Source organism: Ochlerotatus camptorhynchus, unplaced genomic scaffold (genome assembly GCF_037179485.1).
Source record: "Ochlerotatus camptorhynchus isolate MF236.1 unplaced genomic scaffold, CSIRO-AGI_Acam_v1.1 ptg000283l, whole genome shotgun sequence".
Lineage (NCBI taxonomy): Eukaryota > Metazoa > Arthropoda > Insecta > Diptera > Culicidae > Ochlerotatus > Ochlerotatus camptorhynchus.
Genome location: NW_027040772.1, coordinates 168,828 through 188,711, shown reverse-complemented (window position 1 = coordinate 188,711; position 19,884 = coordinate 168,828). Strand labels below are relative to the sequence as shown.

At 38.2% G+C, this 19,884-nt stretch overlaps 1 protein-coding gene across 1 annotated transcript; it reads right to left on the bottom strand.

The window, feature by feature from the left end:
• Window positions 1–1,888: 1,888 nt before the first annotated feature.
• Window positions 1,889–3,407, bottom strand: RpS2 (ribosomal protein S2). The gene is made up of 3 exons (XM_065228120.1): window positions 3,360–3,407; window positions 2,500–3,010; window positions 1,889–2,290 (listed from the first exon to the last, which is right to left on the bottom strand). Exons 2-3 carry the CDS (start codon window positions 3,007–3,009, stop codon window positions 1,979–1,981), a joined length of 822 nt encoding a protein of 273 aa, XP_065084192.1. The 5' UTR covers window position 3,010; window positions 3,360–3,407; the 3' UTR covers window positions 1,889–1,978.
• Window positions 3,408–19,884: the final 16,477 nt, after the last annotated feature.

Genomic DNA, 19,884 nt, shown 5'->3' with positions numbered 1-19,884 from the left:
AGGTTCTCCAAATCGTCCTGCAGTGCAGATGATTTGTTTTACTAGATCAACAAAGACTAGGACAATATCTGTAGTATCGAATATCGATTTGGAAATCCTAAAACATTTGGCATGATCCACATAGACACTACAAATTTGTTTGGGCATATTTCGATACTACAGATATTGAATTAGTCTTGGGTGATCTAGTAGAAAAATAACCTGATCTACAGAATGATTTCAGAACCTATAACATCTTGTATACGTAGGTCGACCTATACGATCATCGATGTGGGTACAATCCACATAGACACTTTGAATCTGGACATATTTCGATACTACAGACATTATTGCAGTCTTGGTTGATATAGTAGAACAAATCAACTGAACTCCAGGACGATTTGGAGAACCTAGAATATCCGGTATACATGGCAAATACTCGCTTGTATACGATTCGTTTATGATTTGAAAACGAAAAATGCTATGTTCTTATTGGAAAAAAGGAAAATGTCTCACATTGGACATACTTCAGGGAATTTCCGTGTAAATCCGGTGTGACTTATGGAATTGAGATCATTTTTCGATTATTTACAGGGTATTTGGTTTGAACCGGTCAAAAACGGAGAGCCAAATGAACAACAAAATTGATGACAGCAAAATTATCCGGGACGGTTACAATGAATTTTTTTGTGACAGCACATCAGTCCCTTCGCGATTTTCGCGACATCATTTAATGTTTCCGCGATTTTCGCGGCTGAAAGTTCAAATCCGCGAAAATCGCGAAATCCGCGCCTGTTGTAACAGCCCTGCAAATGGGAATCACTTCACCGTGACAAGTTTTCACCGTGAAGTGACATCCGTAATAAGCCCTAAAGTCTATTTCGACAGTGAGCATGCATAAGGGCCTATACGCGATGATCGATTCTCTTCGTCGATTTTCTCTTTTGTTAATAACTCGCTAGATTTAACGTTTCTCGATGCGTTTGCTGTTGCTTTTGATAGCCAATACAACCTGTTACTACTCTGCATTGAACAAATTCTAGAAAATTGTTTCGCCCAGCTGTAGCAATGCAAAGAGAAAATCGATGAAGAGAATCGATCATCGCATATTCGCCCTTATGAATGCTCACTGTCGATTTGCAAAAGCAGTTTTTTTTATGACATGAAGGGAAGAAAATTATCATTCCATTTCTGACACAGCGTTATCGTTCGGCTTGATTGCGTCATTTTGATTCTTTGATTACGAGAGCTCGAACACTTCTGGAGGGCTATCCATTAACTGCGTAGACAGTTTTTTTTTGGGATTCTTGACCCCCCTCCCACTGCGTAGGCAATTGTCCATACATTTGTTTTTTTAAATTTGTAGGGGCAGTGGATGATTGCCCCCCCCCCCCTTCCTAAACTGTCTACGTAGTTTATGAACAGCCCTCTGGCTCAGAGTTTTTGGCGGAATTCATGTAAGAGCAAAACAATTTGATGCTTGAGTCCATTTTCAAGCAGTTTTATATTGGCTAGTAAAATAAAATCAATTGAGTCCGCAGTACGGAGATTACCCCTAATCTGTAATATTCCATTGATGACGTCGTTAAATGTCCTATACAATCTGCATGGACCGTGGGACATTTAAACGTATTGTCAAGCAGAAAAATAAATTTCCCAAATTTTGGGTCAATCAAACGAAAAACTAATAGCAAATTCGTTTAATTATTCAGTTCCAACCTGGATCGGATATCAAGATTGGGTCTGCTTTTGTTCTGACAAAGGTCAGTTTGATCGTTAGTTTTTAAAACCTACCTCAGGTTGAGGTTCGCAGTGGGTCGGAACTGGTTCCAACCCCGATAATAAACTAATTCGCTAGAACAGAATACTGGATATCGGATTATTGAGATTAAATTAGTACTGTTCATGGTTCTTAGATTTTGTGTTCTCGCCACAAAAACAGCGTATATTTTGCCTGTACCTTTTCGTTTATCCGGTACACCGAAATCGACCGTTCGGTTTACAGTTCAATGATACGCTGACCGGTCTTGCTGGTCTTTTCCAGGAAATCAGCATACTCCTGGTACGGAGTCTTGCTCAGTGGCAGGTCCTTCCACAGATCGGGGGTAAGGAAAGCGTAAGTCTTGGCAATGGCTGCATAGGTAGCCTTGGCGAAGTTACCCAGAGTCGTAGTCGAGCCGCGGGTCATGGTATAACAATCCTCGATACCAGCCATCTGGAGCAGCTTCTTCGGGACCGGAGCCGAAACGATACCGGTACCACGGGGAGCCGGAATCAGATGTACCAGAACGGAACCGCACTTGCCGAAGACCTGTTGGAAGACGAGAAAAAGACAAGTTCGTTACTATGAGGTCGAAATAAAGATTCAATGAGTAAAATTTTATGCAAGGATCAGACACTTAGGACGTCATGCCAGTGGTATGCAGCCACCGTCCGTGAAAACCGCATAAGTTTTAAAATTTTCTCATCATAGAAAGGACAATTTCAGTAAACGATATATAAATTATTAAATATACTAACCTTGCACGGCACGGTGTGGGGCTTTCCGATCTTGTTACCCCAGTAGCCTCGACGCACTGGAACAACGGACAGTTTGGCCAGGATGATGGCACCACGAATAGCAGTGGCAACTTCCTTGCTGCACTTGACGCCCAGACCGATGTGGCCATTGCTGTCACCAATGGCGACGAAAGCCTTGAAACGGGTACGCTGACCGGCACGGGTCTGCTTCTGGACGGGCATAATCTTCAGGACCTCATCTTTCAAAGAGCGGGCCAGGAAGAAATCGATGATTTCGAACTCTTTGATCGGCAGAGAGTACAAGTAGATCTCTTCCAGAGTGCGAATCTTGCCATCACGTACCAGACGACCCAACTTGGTTACTGGAACCCACTCCTTCGAGTCTTCCTTGCCACCGCGACCGCGTCCACGACCACGACCACGCCCGCGACCTCGGCCTCCACGACCGCCGCCGCGAGAACCAAATCCTCCTCTAAATCCACCACGTTGGGCTGGAGCTGCGTCCGCCATTCTGAAAAGAAAAATAATGAGGTTATGTTGCTTTAGCACTTCCGGTTTCGAATTTTAGGTAAAAAAAATAATTCAAATCAAATAATTTCGATATTATTATCAATGTTTTGCTTAAAAATCAATGAAAAAGACAGCTGGAGAGTATTTAAATAATAAAAGAACTTAGATGAAGCTACACGTTTCATGCTAGCGATTAAGTAAATTTGATTTATAATTAATTCCGTGAGATCAAGTAAAGTCAACCATTTAAGAAGCAGTTATTCTAATAACAGCACAATATTAACACAAATTTTCAAAATTTACCAAGTCTAGGATCAATAAATTAACCAAAGAGAAAATGTGGTACTTACTTGTAGGTAGGTGTTGTTTGCTGTAGAACGGAAACCCGAATGAACGAGTGACGTTTTGTTCGTCACGAGCAAAGCTTCGGGAGCTTTCGCGTACATTGACGACATTGACGCATGGGCGTATAGTAGAGCTGGGGGTTATTCAGCAAAAATCAAGATATGTTTTTGCGAGTTGATTTTTTCAAGCCATATTCTGTTTCAACACGCTAACGCACGCTATTATAAAACTCCCCAAACATGGGTACACTTAATAAAAAATGAAATGAAAAAAGCATAAAAAGTATTCAAATTCCCGCTTCATATTATTGAAACCGAGCCATGATTACTTCAACAGTATTCATGCTTGATTAATTTCGAAATAATCAGTTATGATAAAAATTTATCTTTTCAGAATTACATTTTAATACATTTGAATATTAATAAGTTAAGTTAAGATTTATAAATTAGGGAGGTTTTCAGCCTGATTCTGGTTCGCTTCCGGTTAGAATATTAATATATAATAAAAAATGATTAAAATTCAATCAAAAAGATTAAAATTCAATCAAAAATGATTAATACCCCGTTCACATTACAGACTATATCTCGTAATATAGGCTGTCTTGCAATGAGCACTCATACATAGGATTTCCAGTGAATATTAGATGAATGAGTACTCATTGCAAGACAGTGTATATCACGTGATATATCAGATGATTATATTTTAGCAAGAGATAATTAATTTTTAATCATTCGATATAATTATACTGAGTTTAATGTCAAAATGATTAAATTTTAAGCAAAACGAGAATAGTTGAATTTATCAGTGTAGATCGAGAGACTTTATCCACACGCTTTTTCAAAACTACCCAAATTTGGGTAGAATCAATCCAGATCGGTCAAAACTGAACCACCCAAAAATGGGTAAACTAAGATGGAAGAGACAAGTTGACAAATGAACAAAGTCGATCGAATTCATGTCGATGTTGTCCATTTGTCAACTTGTGACTCTCAACTCTCAGCTAAACCATTTTTGGGTAGGTTCAGTTTTGACCGATCTGGGTGGACTCTACCCATATTTGGGTAGTTTTGGAATAGCACGCAATTCACTGATCCTACCCAAATCTGTGTAAACGGGACTGCGGTCAAAACTGGGTAACGATTACTCAGATATTGACATTTGCAATCTGGGTAAACTTTACCCATTTGTATAGAAAGATTTTATATATGAACCGTCATGAATGTCTAAAACGCTGGCCAGACTGAGCAGTTATAACATGTTTTAACGGTTGTCAAATAATTGCAACACAGAAACCACCATCAAGATAGCGCTATAACATATTATAACTCTGTAGTCTGAACGTACTATAATGCCTTGTTCATAATACGTTCAGACTACAGAGTTATAACATGTTATAGCGCTATCTTGATGGTGGTTTCTGTGTTGCAATTATTTGACAACCGTTATAACGTGTTATAACCAACAATCAATACGAAAATAACGATTTCAAATTGGCTCACTACTTGACTAGCCTATTGGTCCCAAGCAAATCGACTAACGTACTCCATTCTAGTATAAATTCCAGTACTACACTATGTTTGTTTTGATTCGCAATGAAAGTTTGTCAGATAAAATGAGGGGTTAGTGGTTTTTCCTAAGTTTCGAGGGGTGAATCGATTAGCTTGGGACCGAAGATAGTACGAGAGCTGAGCCAAAAAGTTGAGCTCGTTTCTTCGGGACCTTCTGATCTTAGAGTTACCTCTATGGCATAAGTCCATTCGATGCAAAACAACAAAAACGGAATATTTAAAATGTTTTCCCAATTGTACTATATATGAAGATGAGGTTGATCAATACCAGTGATGGCCTGATATCTGAGCACTTGTTTGCATAAATGTTCAATCAGGTTTAAAATAGAGAGCTTTTTAAAAAGTGGACTTAAGCTGTTTCTCAAACAATCGAAAAACGCTCTAGTGTACTTTGGCTCTTTTTGATAGTCTTATGTTGACTTAGTGCTCTAATTATGTACAAAAGCCATAGATATGATATTATATGTTTTCAAGAATTATCTATAAATGACGTTTAAATCATGGTTTACAAAAATAGAACATCCTTTTACAAAAGTAAGCTAGAAATTAGTTGTTCATGCCCTGATGTAAAGGGGATCCTTACTTTGGTTTTATTGATACTCTTAGGAACCACACAAAACTTGATTTCGAAGAAAATGAATTTATGCTGTTTCTCAAACAATGATTCATTTTGGTGTTTAGGTAGCGGTGGAGAGTAAACATTCATTTTCGAGAAACTGGCAATCGAAGTCATTGGGTACAAAAACAGATTCTTACAAGTCTCACAAGTCACTTCGGATACTTGTCAACTTTTCAATCAAAAGCTTTTGGGCCCTTTACGCATGAATCGCCCACGCCCACGCCCACGAAAATCAACAACACTCACTCTAGAAAGAAATTCTACTCTTCTCAATAGTTTTCTTCTTAGCCTGAACATAAACATCGTGCGAAAAAGGTCTTACAACTTTTAATTACAAAATTATGTTGGCCTTTTTCAAACAATACGCAATAAATATTGAAACTTACCTTCCAAAAGCTACTTCGGAACTACCGTCATCTGATTCAGGATCGTCACTGTCACTGGAATTATCGTTTTCAACTTTCTTTCTTGCTTCTTGTAAACACAAATCGCAGAATACTTTGTCCTCCCACACATGGATCTTCTTATTAGCCTTGGTATAAATTAGTTTGCCAAAATGTTTCCAAACATCACTTTTTCTAGTGTCCGCGTTAATATCAACAATCAATACGAAACTAACGATTTTAAATTGGCTCACCACTCTAGTAGCCTATTGGTCCCAAGCAAACGATTAACGTACCCTATTCTAGTTGAAATTCTATTACTACACTATGTTTGTTTTGATTCGCTATGAAAGTTTGACAGATAACATCAGGGGTGTGTGGATTCATGCAGAACATGCAGGGGTGAGTGAAATAGCTTGGAACTGCTTGGGACCGTTGTTCTGGTACTGAGTGAGCCAAAAATAATAATGATTTTCTTCGGGACCCAGTGGTCTTAGAGTTACCTCTATGTTAATATGTTCTATGTTCATTTTTAACACTGACATTTTCAGGTCACTCATCGTGCCATTGCCAACTTCACCAGTTCCGTTTCCGCTTCCACTCATTTTCCACTTTTTAATTTAACACCAGCACTGCTTGTTTTCAAATCAGACGTTCTTTCAAATTAAAAACTGCTTCCTTCTTATCTTCAGCTCAACGTCGTTCGCGTGTTAGTCGCCGCGGCAATAGTTTCCTTTTCCGAGAACAACAGCCAAGCACCGTTGCGGCAACGTTTATACACGAAACTAATGACAGTTTTTTACAGCATTTATCACTGGAGCGAAGAGATAAGACAAAGTCTGCAATACTTTAGGCACATATTGCCAGATGCTTACGGGGTTTTGTAATGGGAGTAAAGAGTTCAAAGCATGGACCCAAAGGTCAGGACCAATAGCGTGGAAGGAATTTATCGAAAAATCATGGTTCTCGGTAATAGAATGGAAGTGCACGCAGTAGTAGGTTTTTTAGATTTGTGGGTAGTTATATTTTTGAGTGCATGGGGGAATGCTGTCAACAATGCTGTCGGTTTTTTTGCCAACAATAGCTGACGTTTTGTTTTAACCTAACCTAACCTGCTGTTTTTAAACTCTTTATTTTTTACAAATTCCAATCAATTTATTGCGCATTTCACTCCAAACTGGACAAATAGGCGCGTTTTAATGTATTAAACGTGTGATAAAAGTGCGAGTTCTCGTCTAATAATCTTGGTGTCTTCGGTGCACTTATTCTACATAGCATAACATACGAGATGGTAAAGAGAGATGAAAAAACCGAGTTGAACCTTCCTTAAAAGTGGTCCTAGCTCGCTATCTACTTTCTATATGCAATTTTCACACTGCCGTACTCTAACGGAACTATCAACTCTAGACTTTCATCTCCTCCATCTATCGTATAAAAATTACCACTTTAGCCTGTTATTTGAAATTAGCATGTTCAACTAGATAGAATCAAGTTGAGTTTAAATAAAGTCAAAGTTAAGGTAAAGATGAGTTAAAACTAAGTTAAAATTATGCTAACGTTAACTTAAAGTTAAGTGGAAGTAGAGAATTATATAGAGTTAATTAAAGTCAATTTAAGGTTATTAGTTTAATTTAAGTTAAATATATGTTATAGTTATGTAACATTTAAGTTAAAGTAATTTTAAAGTTTAGGTTAAGTTAAATTTGAGTAAATGTTTAGTTAAAGTTAAGTTGACTTTATGTTCAATTTATTTTTTGGAAGGTTTTGGATCTTCTTGTTAAAATATAATTAAGACAAAGTTAACTTAAAATTAAGAAAATAAAATTTAATGATTATTATTGACAGTTCGAATCACTGCACATTTAAACTGACCGTTTACGATTTTCGGACATAAGTCAGAATTATGTGTCATGTCGGTTTGTCGGTGATTGTATGGTTACTTGGGTACTCATGTAGGTGGTTGTATGCTTACTTGGGTAATGTTGTGCAAGTACGACAAGTTCAACAACGCCCAACTATCGACAGCTCAATGTTAATACCATTTACTCTTTGAATCAGCATACACCAACATGATAATCTGCTTAGAAACACCTAAGAATGCATATCACACAAAAAATTATCGCTAATAAAATTAAAAAAAACCATTGGTAGAATTAAAAGTTTGCATTGGTTCTTTTTGGTAGAAAGTCATTAGCATTCAAAACAAAAGTCAGACAACTTTCTAATCAAAAGTTGCCTGGTCACTGTTTTTAAAAGTTGAAACTTTCAAAATAAATTGTTCTACTGTCAAAAGAAAAGCTCGACTGGGTTGAAATTAAAAGTGGATTTTTTAAATTAAAATCATGCTTTTGGGCTTGAAAGTTTGGTATGAATGAAATAAGAGGGTTTATTTTGAGTTTGAAATAATAAAAATTCAGTTAAAAATAAGCAATTTTAATATTATGACACATAATTTTCATTTAAAATTCTATAAAATATTAGTATCAGTTTTTATTTATTCCTAATGTTTTTATTATAATTAAATTAATATATATTTATTGATATCCCAGTTACTCGTAATCTTTAGGAAAGTACTCCAGGTCCAAGAGAAGGTTTTGTATACTACAATATTTCTCGCAGGTTTTATAGACTCCGATATTCCTTCGATGTACCGTTTCATGTTTTCCAAGCTGAGCACCGGATACTTCTGATAACATTCCTTTGTCAGTTCTTGCAATTTTCGCTCAGGAGGATACATCGGATCGGCTAGAGGAATGCTTTCCCGGTAAAACCACCGTCAATGGCATCCGTAGTGGCTTCTGTGGTGTCAACACCGAAGTGCACCATCATCAATAGCTTCGTACTTTCCAGAAACGAGTCAATATCTGCAACAAGATAAGACCACCTTTAAATAATTCACCTTTAAAACCTAACCCCAAAGTAACTTACCTATAGCGAATTCGTTTATTATTCAGTTCCAACCTGGATCGGGTATCAAGATTGGGTCTGCTTGTTTTCTGACAAACGTCAGTTTGATCGTTTGTTTTTAAAACCCAGCTCAGGTTGAGGTTCGCACTGACAAAAAGTTCGGTTTCGCACTGGGATGGAACTGGTTCCAACCCCGATAATAAACGAATTCACTACTAGTATTCAACTCCAGTTGCACATTCCGAATGGCCAAACCTGATTCCAACACTTCCATATGCTCGCACTGCACTCCACTGAACATGCGAATACATATGTATTTTAATATTTATTTTAAACTACATTTAAGTAAATCAAACTGGTAGATTTTTTTGGCCCGGGATTTTTGTTTTTTTTTTCACTTGTAATGGCTGTAGTGCACGAAAAAACGAAATAACCCAACATGTAGTCCATGGTATTTTTGACAGTTCAACAATTTTCATTTTGAAAATATGCCTTTTTAAAATGACAAGTATAAAGTGAAAGACAAACTTTTAAAATAACAATATTGCTTTCATGTTAAATATTGTCGTAGTTAAAACTACCAAACACGGAACCAAATTTTCTTCATTTAAGTTAAAAATATATATGTTTATTAAATAAAAATATGAATAGTTCAAAGTAAATTAAAAACATGTTTTCAACAAAAATATGTATGTTTAAATTAAATTCAAAAGCATGTTTATTTCAACAATACATAATCTGGGTAATCAATTTTTAGCGTGTCCTTTTTTCCTTCTTGTTTACATTCGGCAAACTTAACCGAAAACGGCCTGCAAGCGGCGACACCAAAGTAGAGGGTCCGGAAACCAACGCAAGCAAGTGCTCCAAGCTCGACAAAACCGGTGGAACATCACAATATTAACGTCAATCCGTCGTTTCTGATACTGATCCCCATATCATCCTCACCCCCCACCCGACGTCGAAAGAAAAGCAGATCATCCCCGAACACTAAACTTAGAAAGAGGCCGGTATGAGGACCAGCGTCAGAAACGAAAAATGACGCTAATATCACAAAGTTTCACCGGTTTTACTGAACTGGATCTGATCGGACACCCACCCCGACGGCCCCCCGGATCCAAACATCCACAGACTTTCCATAATAGCAGAAATTTCTATTTATTTGCTATCAATTTTATTTTGATTTATTCAGCATTCAAATGCCAAATAATTTCAAAATATGTTTGTTTATTTTAAACATGAAAAGCATGTTTAAAATAAACATATTAATTTTTGATCGCATATAGTTTTCAAATAAATCAAAAATATTCACGTTTATTTTCAACACGAATATTTTTAAAATAAACGTAACATTATTTTTGTTTTAAACATTATTATCAATTAATTCAAACATAGAATACGTTTGAAATCAACCTAGTTTATGTTTGTGGCCAGAACAAACTGAGTTTACGTTTAAATTTACCTCAAATATTTTTGTTTCGACGGTAAATTTTTCTGCGTGAAGTTGGGAGACTTTTAATTTGAAAATGCATTATTTTTGAAGGAACAATTTTTATTTTTTGTGTGTAGAGATAAAGCTCAAAAATACAATTTTAACTGATGGTGCTTTATAAACATCAAACTGTCCAATATTGTACCCTGCCAACACACGGTAACGGCACCTGCACGGTAATGTGGGCCGTCAGCGAGGGGGGCGACACATCTAAATCTCAAAATTAGATGCTCAACATATCTCACACTAGCGAATCAATCTTCGAAAAATATTTTTTCATTTGTCGCATCGACGTGCATCGCGCATCATCTTTTTGCAGGAAATCTTCAGAATCGTCATCAATCTTCTTTCTATCTACTCAGCGTGCGCGCAGCTAGCCCCAGCAAAACACAATCTTTTCTGCATCGTAGATAGAGTCGTCCCCCTCGGCCGTCAGAATGGTTCATCGGTTGCGAAGTGAAGTGCTTCTTTAACTGAAGCGATACAAGATATAAGAAAAAAAAATAAGTTAAATATATTATAAAGTGAAGTTAAAGTTTTGATAAAGTTAAGATAAATTTATGTTGACTGTTCTGTGCACAAACGAAGTGACAGACGACTCACTGGCGAAGAAATCCATTAAAATAATGTGGTTCACTGTAACAGAATTTTCTTGGAAGCTTGTGCCATCATCCACCAGATGGGTTAGTTTTTTTTGTTTTGATTTGAACAAAGTTGATTTTGTGTACAATGATTCTTTGACGTGTATCATTTTGTCATTTTTTTATGCATTTCAGTTTTGAGTAGAGTGAAAGAGATAGAACCAAAACATTCTAATATATTTGGTGAAAATGCTAGTACAATCCAGTAGTAGCATAGAGGTAACTCTAAGACCACTGGGTCCCGAAGAAAATCATTATTATTTTTGGCTCACTCAGTACCAGAACAACGGTCCCAAGCAGTCCCAAGCTATTTCACTCACCCCTGCATGTTCTGCATGAATCCACACACCCCTGATGTTATCTGTCAAACTTTCATAGCGAATCAAAACAAACATAGTGTAGTAATAGAATTTCAACTAGTATAGGGTACGTTAATCGTTTGCTTGGGACCAATAGGCTACTAAAGTGGTGAGCCAATTTAAAACCGTTAGTTTCGTATTGATTGTTGGTAGTAGTGTTGCCATGTGGTACAATCTAGTAGTAGTGGTGTTGCCATGTGGTACACTGAAAAATAGAAATAGCAGGTTAGTCACCAAAGTTTTCGAGCCGCTCCGTCTGTCACTTCGTTTGTGGTTCTGTGTGGGGCGGTCTTCTATTTGAAAGACACGATGACGCGACGCACATAAGGGTTAATGTTAAGTTAACGTTTAGTTAGACATGTTAAAGGTATTTCCAGGGAATTTCAAGAAAAATTCAGTTCGTGGAACTTCTTGGAAGTTATTTTTAAGATAAAATTAAGTCAAAGTTAAGCTACATTTATTTTCATATTAAGTTAATGTTTAGTTAATGTTAAATTAATATTAAGTTATTGAAAGATCTCTGAACTTCTTGACAGAGCTCCAAGACGTTCCCAAGCGCTATCGGTATCAGGATCGGGATCTGGCTTTGAATTCGTAATCGGAACCCTGGATCCTACCCCTTTGGATAGGTTTTGGATTCCCTATCTCAATAACTTCCAAGAACCTCGATTCCCTATCGCGATCCGGCTACGGAATCCCCATCGGGATCCGTCTACGCAATCCCCATCGGGATCCGTCTACGAAATCCCCATCGGGATCCGTCTACGAAATCCCCATCGGGATCCATCTACGGAATCCCCATCGGGATCCGTCTACGGAATCCCCATTAGGACTGCTAACATGCTGGATGCTAATCAATAAAAATATCCTCATATAAATAATAAAAATACATAATTCAACATTGTAGCACTGATAGCGGACACACAATCAACTGCTTTCAAGTAAAATTAAACCCATCTGATGTGCTCAACCCAAACGTAAGCAACCTTAACTAATCGATAAACTATCAACAAGCCATCCACTGGCTGCTAGCTAGCAGTTGGTGAGCATCACTGTCTCTGCTGGAGTAAAAGTACACATAAAATTACTGAATTCAAAGCAATCCTCAGCAACAGATACGATTTCCCGCTGATTCCATCCGTCGTTGTTCGGGAGGCTGTTTTCCTTTTCCCTCGCAATGCAACCCTCACTCATCCTTTGGAACATATCCAACGAAGACATGCCGGAACATGCGTGAACATAATTTCATTTCCGACTGGGGCTAGGACATCGATTGCTGCTGCTGCTGTTGCTCTTGATCCTGCCTGCTCGCCGACGCATCATCCGTAACTAAACCAGCTGCATCGGTTGGTCCATTTCCGGTAGCCAATTCGCCTTGACACCAGTTCCGAAGAAACGTTTCTTCACACACATTTTGACAGTTCCTTATGGGGTTTTGCGTTGGAGTGAGAGAATAAGAAAAAGTCCGCCATGTTTCACACATAGACTGACAGTTACATATGAGATTTCTCCATCCATAGGAGTAAAGAGTTACAGAGCTCTCGTCAACGCCAATGCCGTGTCTACCAACAACGCGATCAATGCCAGCGCCGGTAAAATCTGGAACAGATTCATTATCCTTTATTCCGTCGTTGTGGTTGAAACAAAATCATGGCACTTTTTTTCTTCCCTTCTTCAACAGAGGGCAAAATTTTCCGAATCTTTTTTCCCGACTAACCCCCAGCTTTTTTACGATTCCGATCTACTAACTATCACCATAGAGGTAACTCTAAGACCACTGGGTCCCGAAGAAAATCATTATTATTTTTGGCTCACTCAGTACCAGAACAACGGTCCCAAGCAGTCCCAAGCTATTTCACTCACCCCTGCATGTTCTGCATGAATCCACATACCCCTGATGTTATCTGTCAAACTTTCATAGCGAATCAAAACAAACATAGTGTAGTAATAGAATTTAAACTAGAATAGGGTACGTTAATCATTTGCTTGGGACCAATAGGCTACTAATGCCTCGGGAACTTTTAAAAACTCGACATTCGCTACCGCGCTAGTGAAGATACTGGATGTAAGGCAACTGCATTCAGCATCTTTGCTAGACGGTAAAAAAGTTTATAAACATTCAGACTCGTTCCGGGTGACTTTTGCAGGTTCAGTTCTCCCAAACTTTGTTAAAATTGATGGTGCTTTTTTTCCGGTGCGACTGTTTGTACAGAGGGTATATAATTGTACCAACTGCAAAAGGCTGGGACACTCGGCCAGCCATTGCGGCAACAAAACTCGTTGTGGCAAATGTGGTGAAAACCACAAAGAGGATTCTTGCCACAAAGAATCAGTAAAATGCGCTTACTGTGGCGAGAATCCTCACCCCTTGCAGGAGTGCCCGATGTACAAACAGCACTCCGATAAAGTGCAGCGTTCAATCTCTGGACGCTCCAAGCAGACATATGCTCAAATGTTGAAGGCTGCATCAGCCGTCCAAGATGCAAACCAATTTTCGGTTTTGTCAGTTGAAGAATCGGACTCTGACTCATCCGATGAAGGTGATTCTACGGTGGTACACGCACCTTCAAAAATAGACGGTTCCTCAAAAAGAAAATGCCCCTCCCCGAAAGTGCGCCGTAAGAAAACTAAAGTCACCTCCAGACGATTGCCAAATTCCCAGGGTAATGGGGATGAAAAAACAAAACCGAAGGCTCCTGTTGATCCAATCCCTGGATGCAGCAAGAATTTTCCGCCATTGCCCAACAAAGATAAAAAAAAATAAAAAAGCTGCTCCTCAAACTTCTCAAAAGAAATCCAAGTCCGAACGAGGTTTGCTAGCTTTTTCGGACATTGTGGAATTCATATTAAACATGTTCAACATACAAGACCCTCTAAGAAGCTTAGTTTCTGCCTTGCTTCCAACGTTAGAATCATATCTTAAGCAATTGACTGTTTCATGGCCCCTCCTTGCATCAATCATATCTTTCGATGGATAATTCGTCGAACGAGGTTGAAGATATGATCACTGTGCTACAGTGGAACTGCCGTAGTCTAGTGCCTAAACTAGACTCGTTCAAATTTTTACTTCACAATTCTGATTGTGATATATTTGCTCTCTGTGAAACATGGCTTTCTTCCGATAAAGAACTCAACTTCCACGATTTTAACATTATACGCCTGGATAGAGACGATTCTTATGGAGGAGTACTTTTAGGGATCAAAAAGTGCTACCCTTTCTACAAAATTTCCCTTCCTGCTCTATCCGGCGTCGAAATCGTTGCTTGCCAAATAAATGTGAAGAACAAAGATCTTTGCATAGCTTCAGTATACGTTCCACCAAGAACCTCCATTAGCCGTAGTCAACTCTGGAATCTAGTTTCGATTCTTCCATCCCCAGTATTAATTCTGGGTGATATGAACTCCCATGGTACTGGGTGGGGCGATCTATATGACGACAATAGAGCGGCTATTTTTTACGATTTATGTGACGATTTCAATTTGACTATTTTGAACACTGGTGAAGCGACACGTATAGCAAAACCTCCGGCTCGAGAAAGCCGACTCGACCTATCTTTGTGTTCACAGATCCACAGATATTCAACTGGCCTTTGCGCACAAGGAGCAATTGGCTTCAGTATTCTTGGACATTAAGGGGGCTTTTGATTCAGTTTCCATTGAAATTCTGTCAGACAATCTGCACAGATGTGGACTTTCTGGAATTTTAAATAATTTCTTGTACAATTTGTTGTCAGAAAAGCAAATGAACTTTTCTCTTGGAAAACTGACAACTTCCAGAATTAGTTACATGGGCCTGCCCCAAGGCTCATGTCTCAGCCCTCTTCTTTATAACTTTTATGTCAAAGATATCGACAACTGTTTGGCAGAACAATGCACGCTAAGACAACTTGCAGATGACGGTGTGGTTTCCGTAAGAGGTCCACATGCCGTGGACTTGCAAGGACCATTGCAAAATTCCTTAGATAACTTGTCTTCTTGGGCTATGAATCTAGGGATCGAATTCTCGCCGCAGAAAACTGAACTGGTAGTGTTTACTCGAAAGCGGTACCCAGCCCAAATGCATCTTAATCTTTTGGGCAGAAACATTACTCAATCATTGTCTTTCAAGTACCTTGGGGTCTGGTTTGATTCAAAGTGCACTTGGAATGCCCATATTACGTATTTGAAGCAAAAATGTCAGCAGAGGATCAACTTTCTCCGTTCAATTTGCGGCACATGGTGGGGTGCTCATCCGGGAGACCTCATAACGCTTTATAAAACAACTATTCTCTCTGTTCTAGAGTACGGCTCTTTCTGCTTTCTCTCGGCAAGAAAAAGTCACCTAATAAAATTGGAACGAATTCAATATCGTTGTCTGCGTATTGCTCTAGGTTGTATGCACTCAACGCATAACATGAGTCTCGAGGTTCTGGCAGGAGTAACACCCCTCCAGAACCGTTTCTGGGAGCTCTCTCTCAGAATACTAATCAAATGCGGAGTGACGAACACACTTCTAATTGCTAATTTTGAAGAAATTCTTGGGCTGAACACACAATCTCGATTTATGAGAATCTACCACCACTACATATCATCAGATATGTGTCTTCCTTGTTATACTCCAGACCGTGTTCACTTCACCAATCGCAGTTCCTCAATTGAATATGATCTGACCATGAAACAAGCAACTCATGGGATTCCCGATCAACTTCGACCTATTATTATCCCACGTATTTTTACTGAAAAGTACCAACAAGTCAATTGCATGAAAAGATATTTTACAGACGGGTCCCGTCTCAATGGATCCACTGGCTTCGGTGTCTTCAATGAAAACTCTAGCGCCTTCCGCAAACTTCAGGAACCTTGTTCCGTTTTTGTTGCTGAGCTGGCAGCAATCAACTTCGCATTGGGGATGATTTCCAATATGCCCACAGACCATTACTTCATCTTCTCGGATAGTCTCAGTTCGATTGAGGCTATTCGGTCGATGAAACAAGGTAGGCACTCATCTTATTTCCTTTCAAAGGTAAGGGAGCAGATGTGTGTGCTGGTCGAAAGATCATATATGATTACCTTTGTATGGGTCCCCTCACATTGCTCAATCCCAGGCAATGAGAAGGCGGACTCTCTCGCAAAGGTGGGCGCGCAGGAAGGCGAATTGTATGACAGGCAAATTTCACACGATGAATTTTACCATTTAGTGCGTCAGAGTACCTTTTCGAGTTGGCAAACCGATTGGGACACTGGAAATCTTGGACGGTGGTTACATTCAATTATTCCTAATGTTTCTTCGAGAGCGTGGTTTAAAGGCTTGGGCTTAAGTCGTGACTTCATTCGCGTGATGAGTAGACTTATGTCCAACCACTACTCGCTAGATGCTCATCTCAATAGAATAAACCTCGTGGACAGCAACATCTGTCGGTGTGGAAACGGTTACGATGACATCGAACACGCAGTTTGGCAATGTACGGATAATGACGCCGCCAGAGAGCGACTTTTGAATACCCTCGAGGCCCAAGGAAGACAACCCTATGTTCCTATCAGAGACGTGTTGGCAACCCGTGATCTCTGCTATATGCAGTCCGTTTATGTTTTTCTTCAAATGTCTAGTATAAGAATTTAATTCCTTTTGTCTTTTGTCTCTCTTTATTAGTTTTTGTTTGTCTTGTCCCCCCGTCTCGATGAGTCTCATCGTCGCCCACTGGTCACCCACCATAGCCGGTCGAACTCCGGACGAAGCTAGAACAGCACTACCGTTCATACTGGCGACAACGCTCTGATGAGACAACGAAACCCTACCCCAAGCTCCTCCCCTGATCCTATCCTTCGAAAATGTACCCTTCTAACCTCGAGTAGGCCGCGAGTAATCGGCCCAACTCCTACTAGACATAGAATTAAGTGAATTTTGTTACACACAGTGAACAATGAATTATCGGCTCCGTAAAGCTAACGCGATTGAGCCTCCCAAATAAACGAACTAGATAAAAAAAAAAATAATTTCCTCTTCCATCATATGAAGCACACTGCATGCTTATAAACATACAAACATTAAAAGAGCATCGTGAATATGCAACACGCTTACTTGAAAGTACCCATTAATGAGTAAAAAAGACCCATTTTGAAGAAAAGTGGCTTAACTCATTAATGATTGAACAATTTTACCCATTAATGAGTATCTGTTACCCATTAATGATTAACAATTACTCATTAATGGGTAACAGATACTCATTAATGGGTAAAATTGTTTAATCATTAATGAGTTAAGCCACTTTTCTTCAAAATGGGTCTTTTTCAACCATTAATGGGTACTTTCAAGTTAGCGTGAATGGTTTCATTTGTAAACGATATCGTTTCGCAGCGCATTGACTCCACAGAAATTTTATCCACATTAAATTTCCATGCACCTAATCGGCAACTCCGAAATCGAAAAGTAAGTGCCATAAAACATCATCGCACAAATTATGCAAAATATGGGCCATTAAACCGCATGATGGCCTCTTACAATCAATACTGCGAAACCATTGACTTTACAATGTCTAGGCATAAACTAAAACAATATTTTTACTCCATAAGGCATTATAACTCATAGAAAATAGGAAAGCTGACACTGCTTAATTGTTATTAAAGACAAAATTATACTTTTAACCTCTTTTCCAAAGTTGACGAAATAAATAAATAAATAAATTTAAGAAAACAAAACTGTATTCGAATATGAACTAGTCTACGTTGGTTGACGAAATAAATAAATAAATAAATACGATGATAGACTATGACTGACGGACTTTACAGCATACATACGCCAGGAGACGGCTTCAGTAAGTAAAGATCTTCAAAAGCAAATTGATCACTGTGGAATACATACCCGGAGGATGTTTTCGACTATGCATTTTTTGACAACTCTCAAAGAAATCAAATTTATCATATCGGTGGATATATTCTACGGAGCGTTGCCATGAACTACACCGTTTATGAAGCTTGTTTTCGCCATGTTTATAAAGCAGTGCTATCTTAAAATCATATTCTTGAAGTTTACTATACTGAAGGATTATACTGGCGAAGCATTGCTGTATATCAACGATGATGTCTACGTTTTTTTCGTTGTTTTGGAAAGAATATTCCGTGACGAGACAATATATAACTTACCATCACATCCAATAATAACGTTGCTGCCAAATTGAGTTATCTTATGAAAACATTCAGAAAAATTATTGAGCGTTTCCTTACACTGATAAAATTGCAAAGATTGTTTTTATGTGTCCCACACATGAATTTTTGTAATGTGATCAACAAATAATATCTATGTGTCGGACACATACTTAATATGTGTACACATTAAAGCCATGTGTAACCACACATACTATTCATTTGACTCATAAATTTCAAGTGTGCTTCTATGTGGATTCTGTTTATGTGTGGTCACATGAAAATCATGTGGAGTTTCACATAGAAAATTCATCAATAAAAATGTGTGGAATTGTATTAGTGTATCCTTAAGCTGAGAATGCATGAGCCGTACAAAGTTCGATCAAATAACTCGCTCCATGACAGTATACATTTTGTCATATTTTACTGTTTTGCTTGCAGCGCAGTCATTTTTATTACCATAAAACCAAAATAAAACGTTTCGATTCGAAATTGTTTGTTATCGCTAACAAATATTTCGTGAAAATAATTAAACACTTTTTTTATCATTGAGAAAAATACTCCTTTCTGCTGAATTGAGCGAACAGTAATTTCCATTTACTTTGCTCGTTTGGTTCAGCGTTTGACGGTTTGTTTGTTTCTTCTTGCTTCAGTCTATGGCCACGTCTGGTTCATCTCTGTCATTTGTGAGTAACAATCAAAGGTTGAAAAGTATGTGTTTGACACATAAAACTTGTTTATTTCACTTTCAGAGTGTTGCAATCAGCGCTTTGATAATTCATGTGCGCTTACTCTGAATGAACAACGCTCACGAATCATACAATCGCTGATTGTAACTCTCTGAAATCGAAATTGAGAGATTTTATGTGTCAACACATACTTTTCAACTTCTTCTTGTAACTTACAGCATTATATCATTATAGCAGGTGGGACATATACTACGCATAAAAATGCCCGGTAGGACAGTCAAAACAATGTTCTACCCACTCTTTTATAAACAATTAAAGTAAAAACCCGAGTAAAAACCATTGGAAGAAGAAAATGAGTTCCACGGCAGAAAGCGGAAGCAAAGCTCAAGTTGCCTCCCAGGAAAACTAAGAACAACGCATAAATATTGTTTTTTTTTTTTATAAACATTTTATTATTTTTATTATTATTGAATTATTTAGTGTTTCTCTTCTCCGTAGAGCCCTTTTGGAAATTTAAGCCTTAATAAATGAAAAATAAGCCAAAATAAGTACTCTCCTATCTCAAGTTTTAATACTATCCCTGAATGATCTAAATCTTCTGAAGTCAACCCTAATAAAAATAACCATAAAAGAGAGCTATAGTTCGTTTATGGTATTTGTTTATCAGGGAATGGCACTCGTTCAATATTTCTAAAGCTTAAGGCTATTTACAAGGTTGTTTCTACTCAGTCGCTATAAAAATGGATTTAGAAGTTA

Coding starts and splice junctions, on each gene's coding strand:
- RpS2 (XM_065228120.1), bottom strand. CDS start 3,009: ATGGCGGACGCAGCTCCAGCCCAACGTGGTGGATTTAGAGGAGGATTT. Junction 2,291..2,499: donor CCCACACCGTGCCGTGCAAG/GTTAGTATATTT, acceptor GTCTTCCAACAG/GTCTTCGGCAAGTGCGGTTC.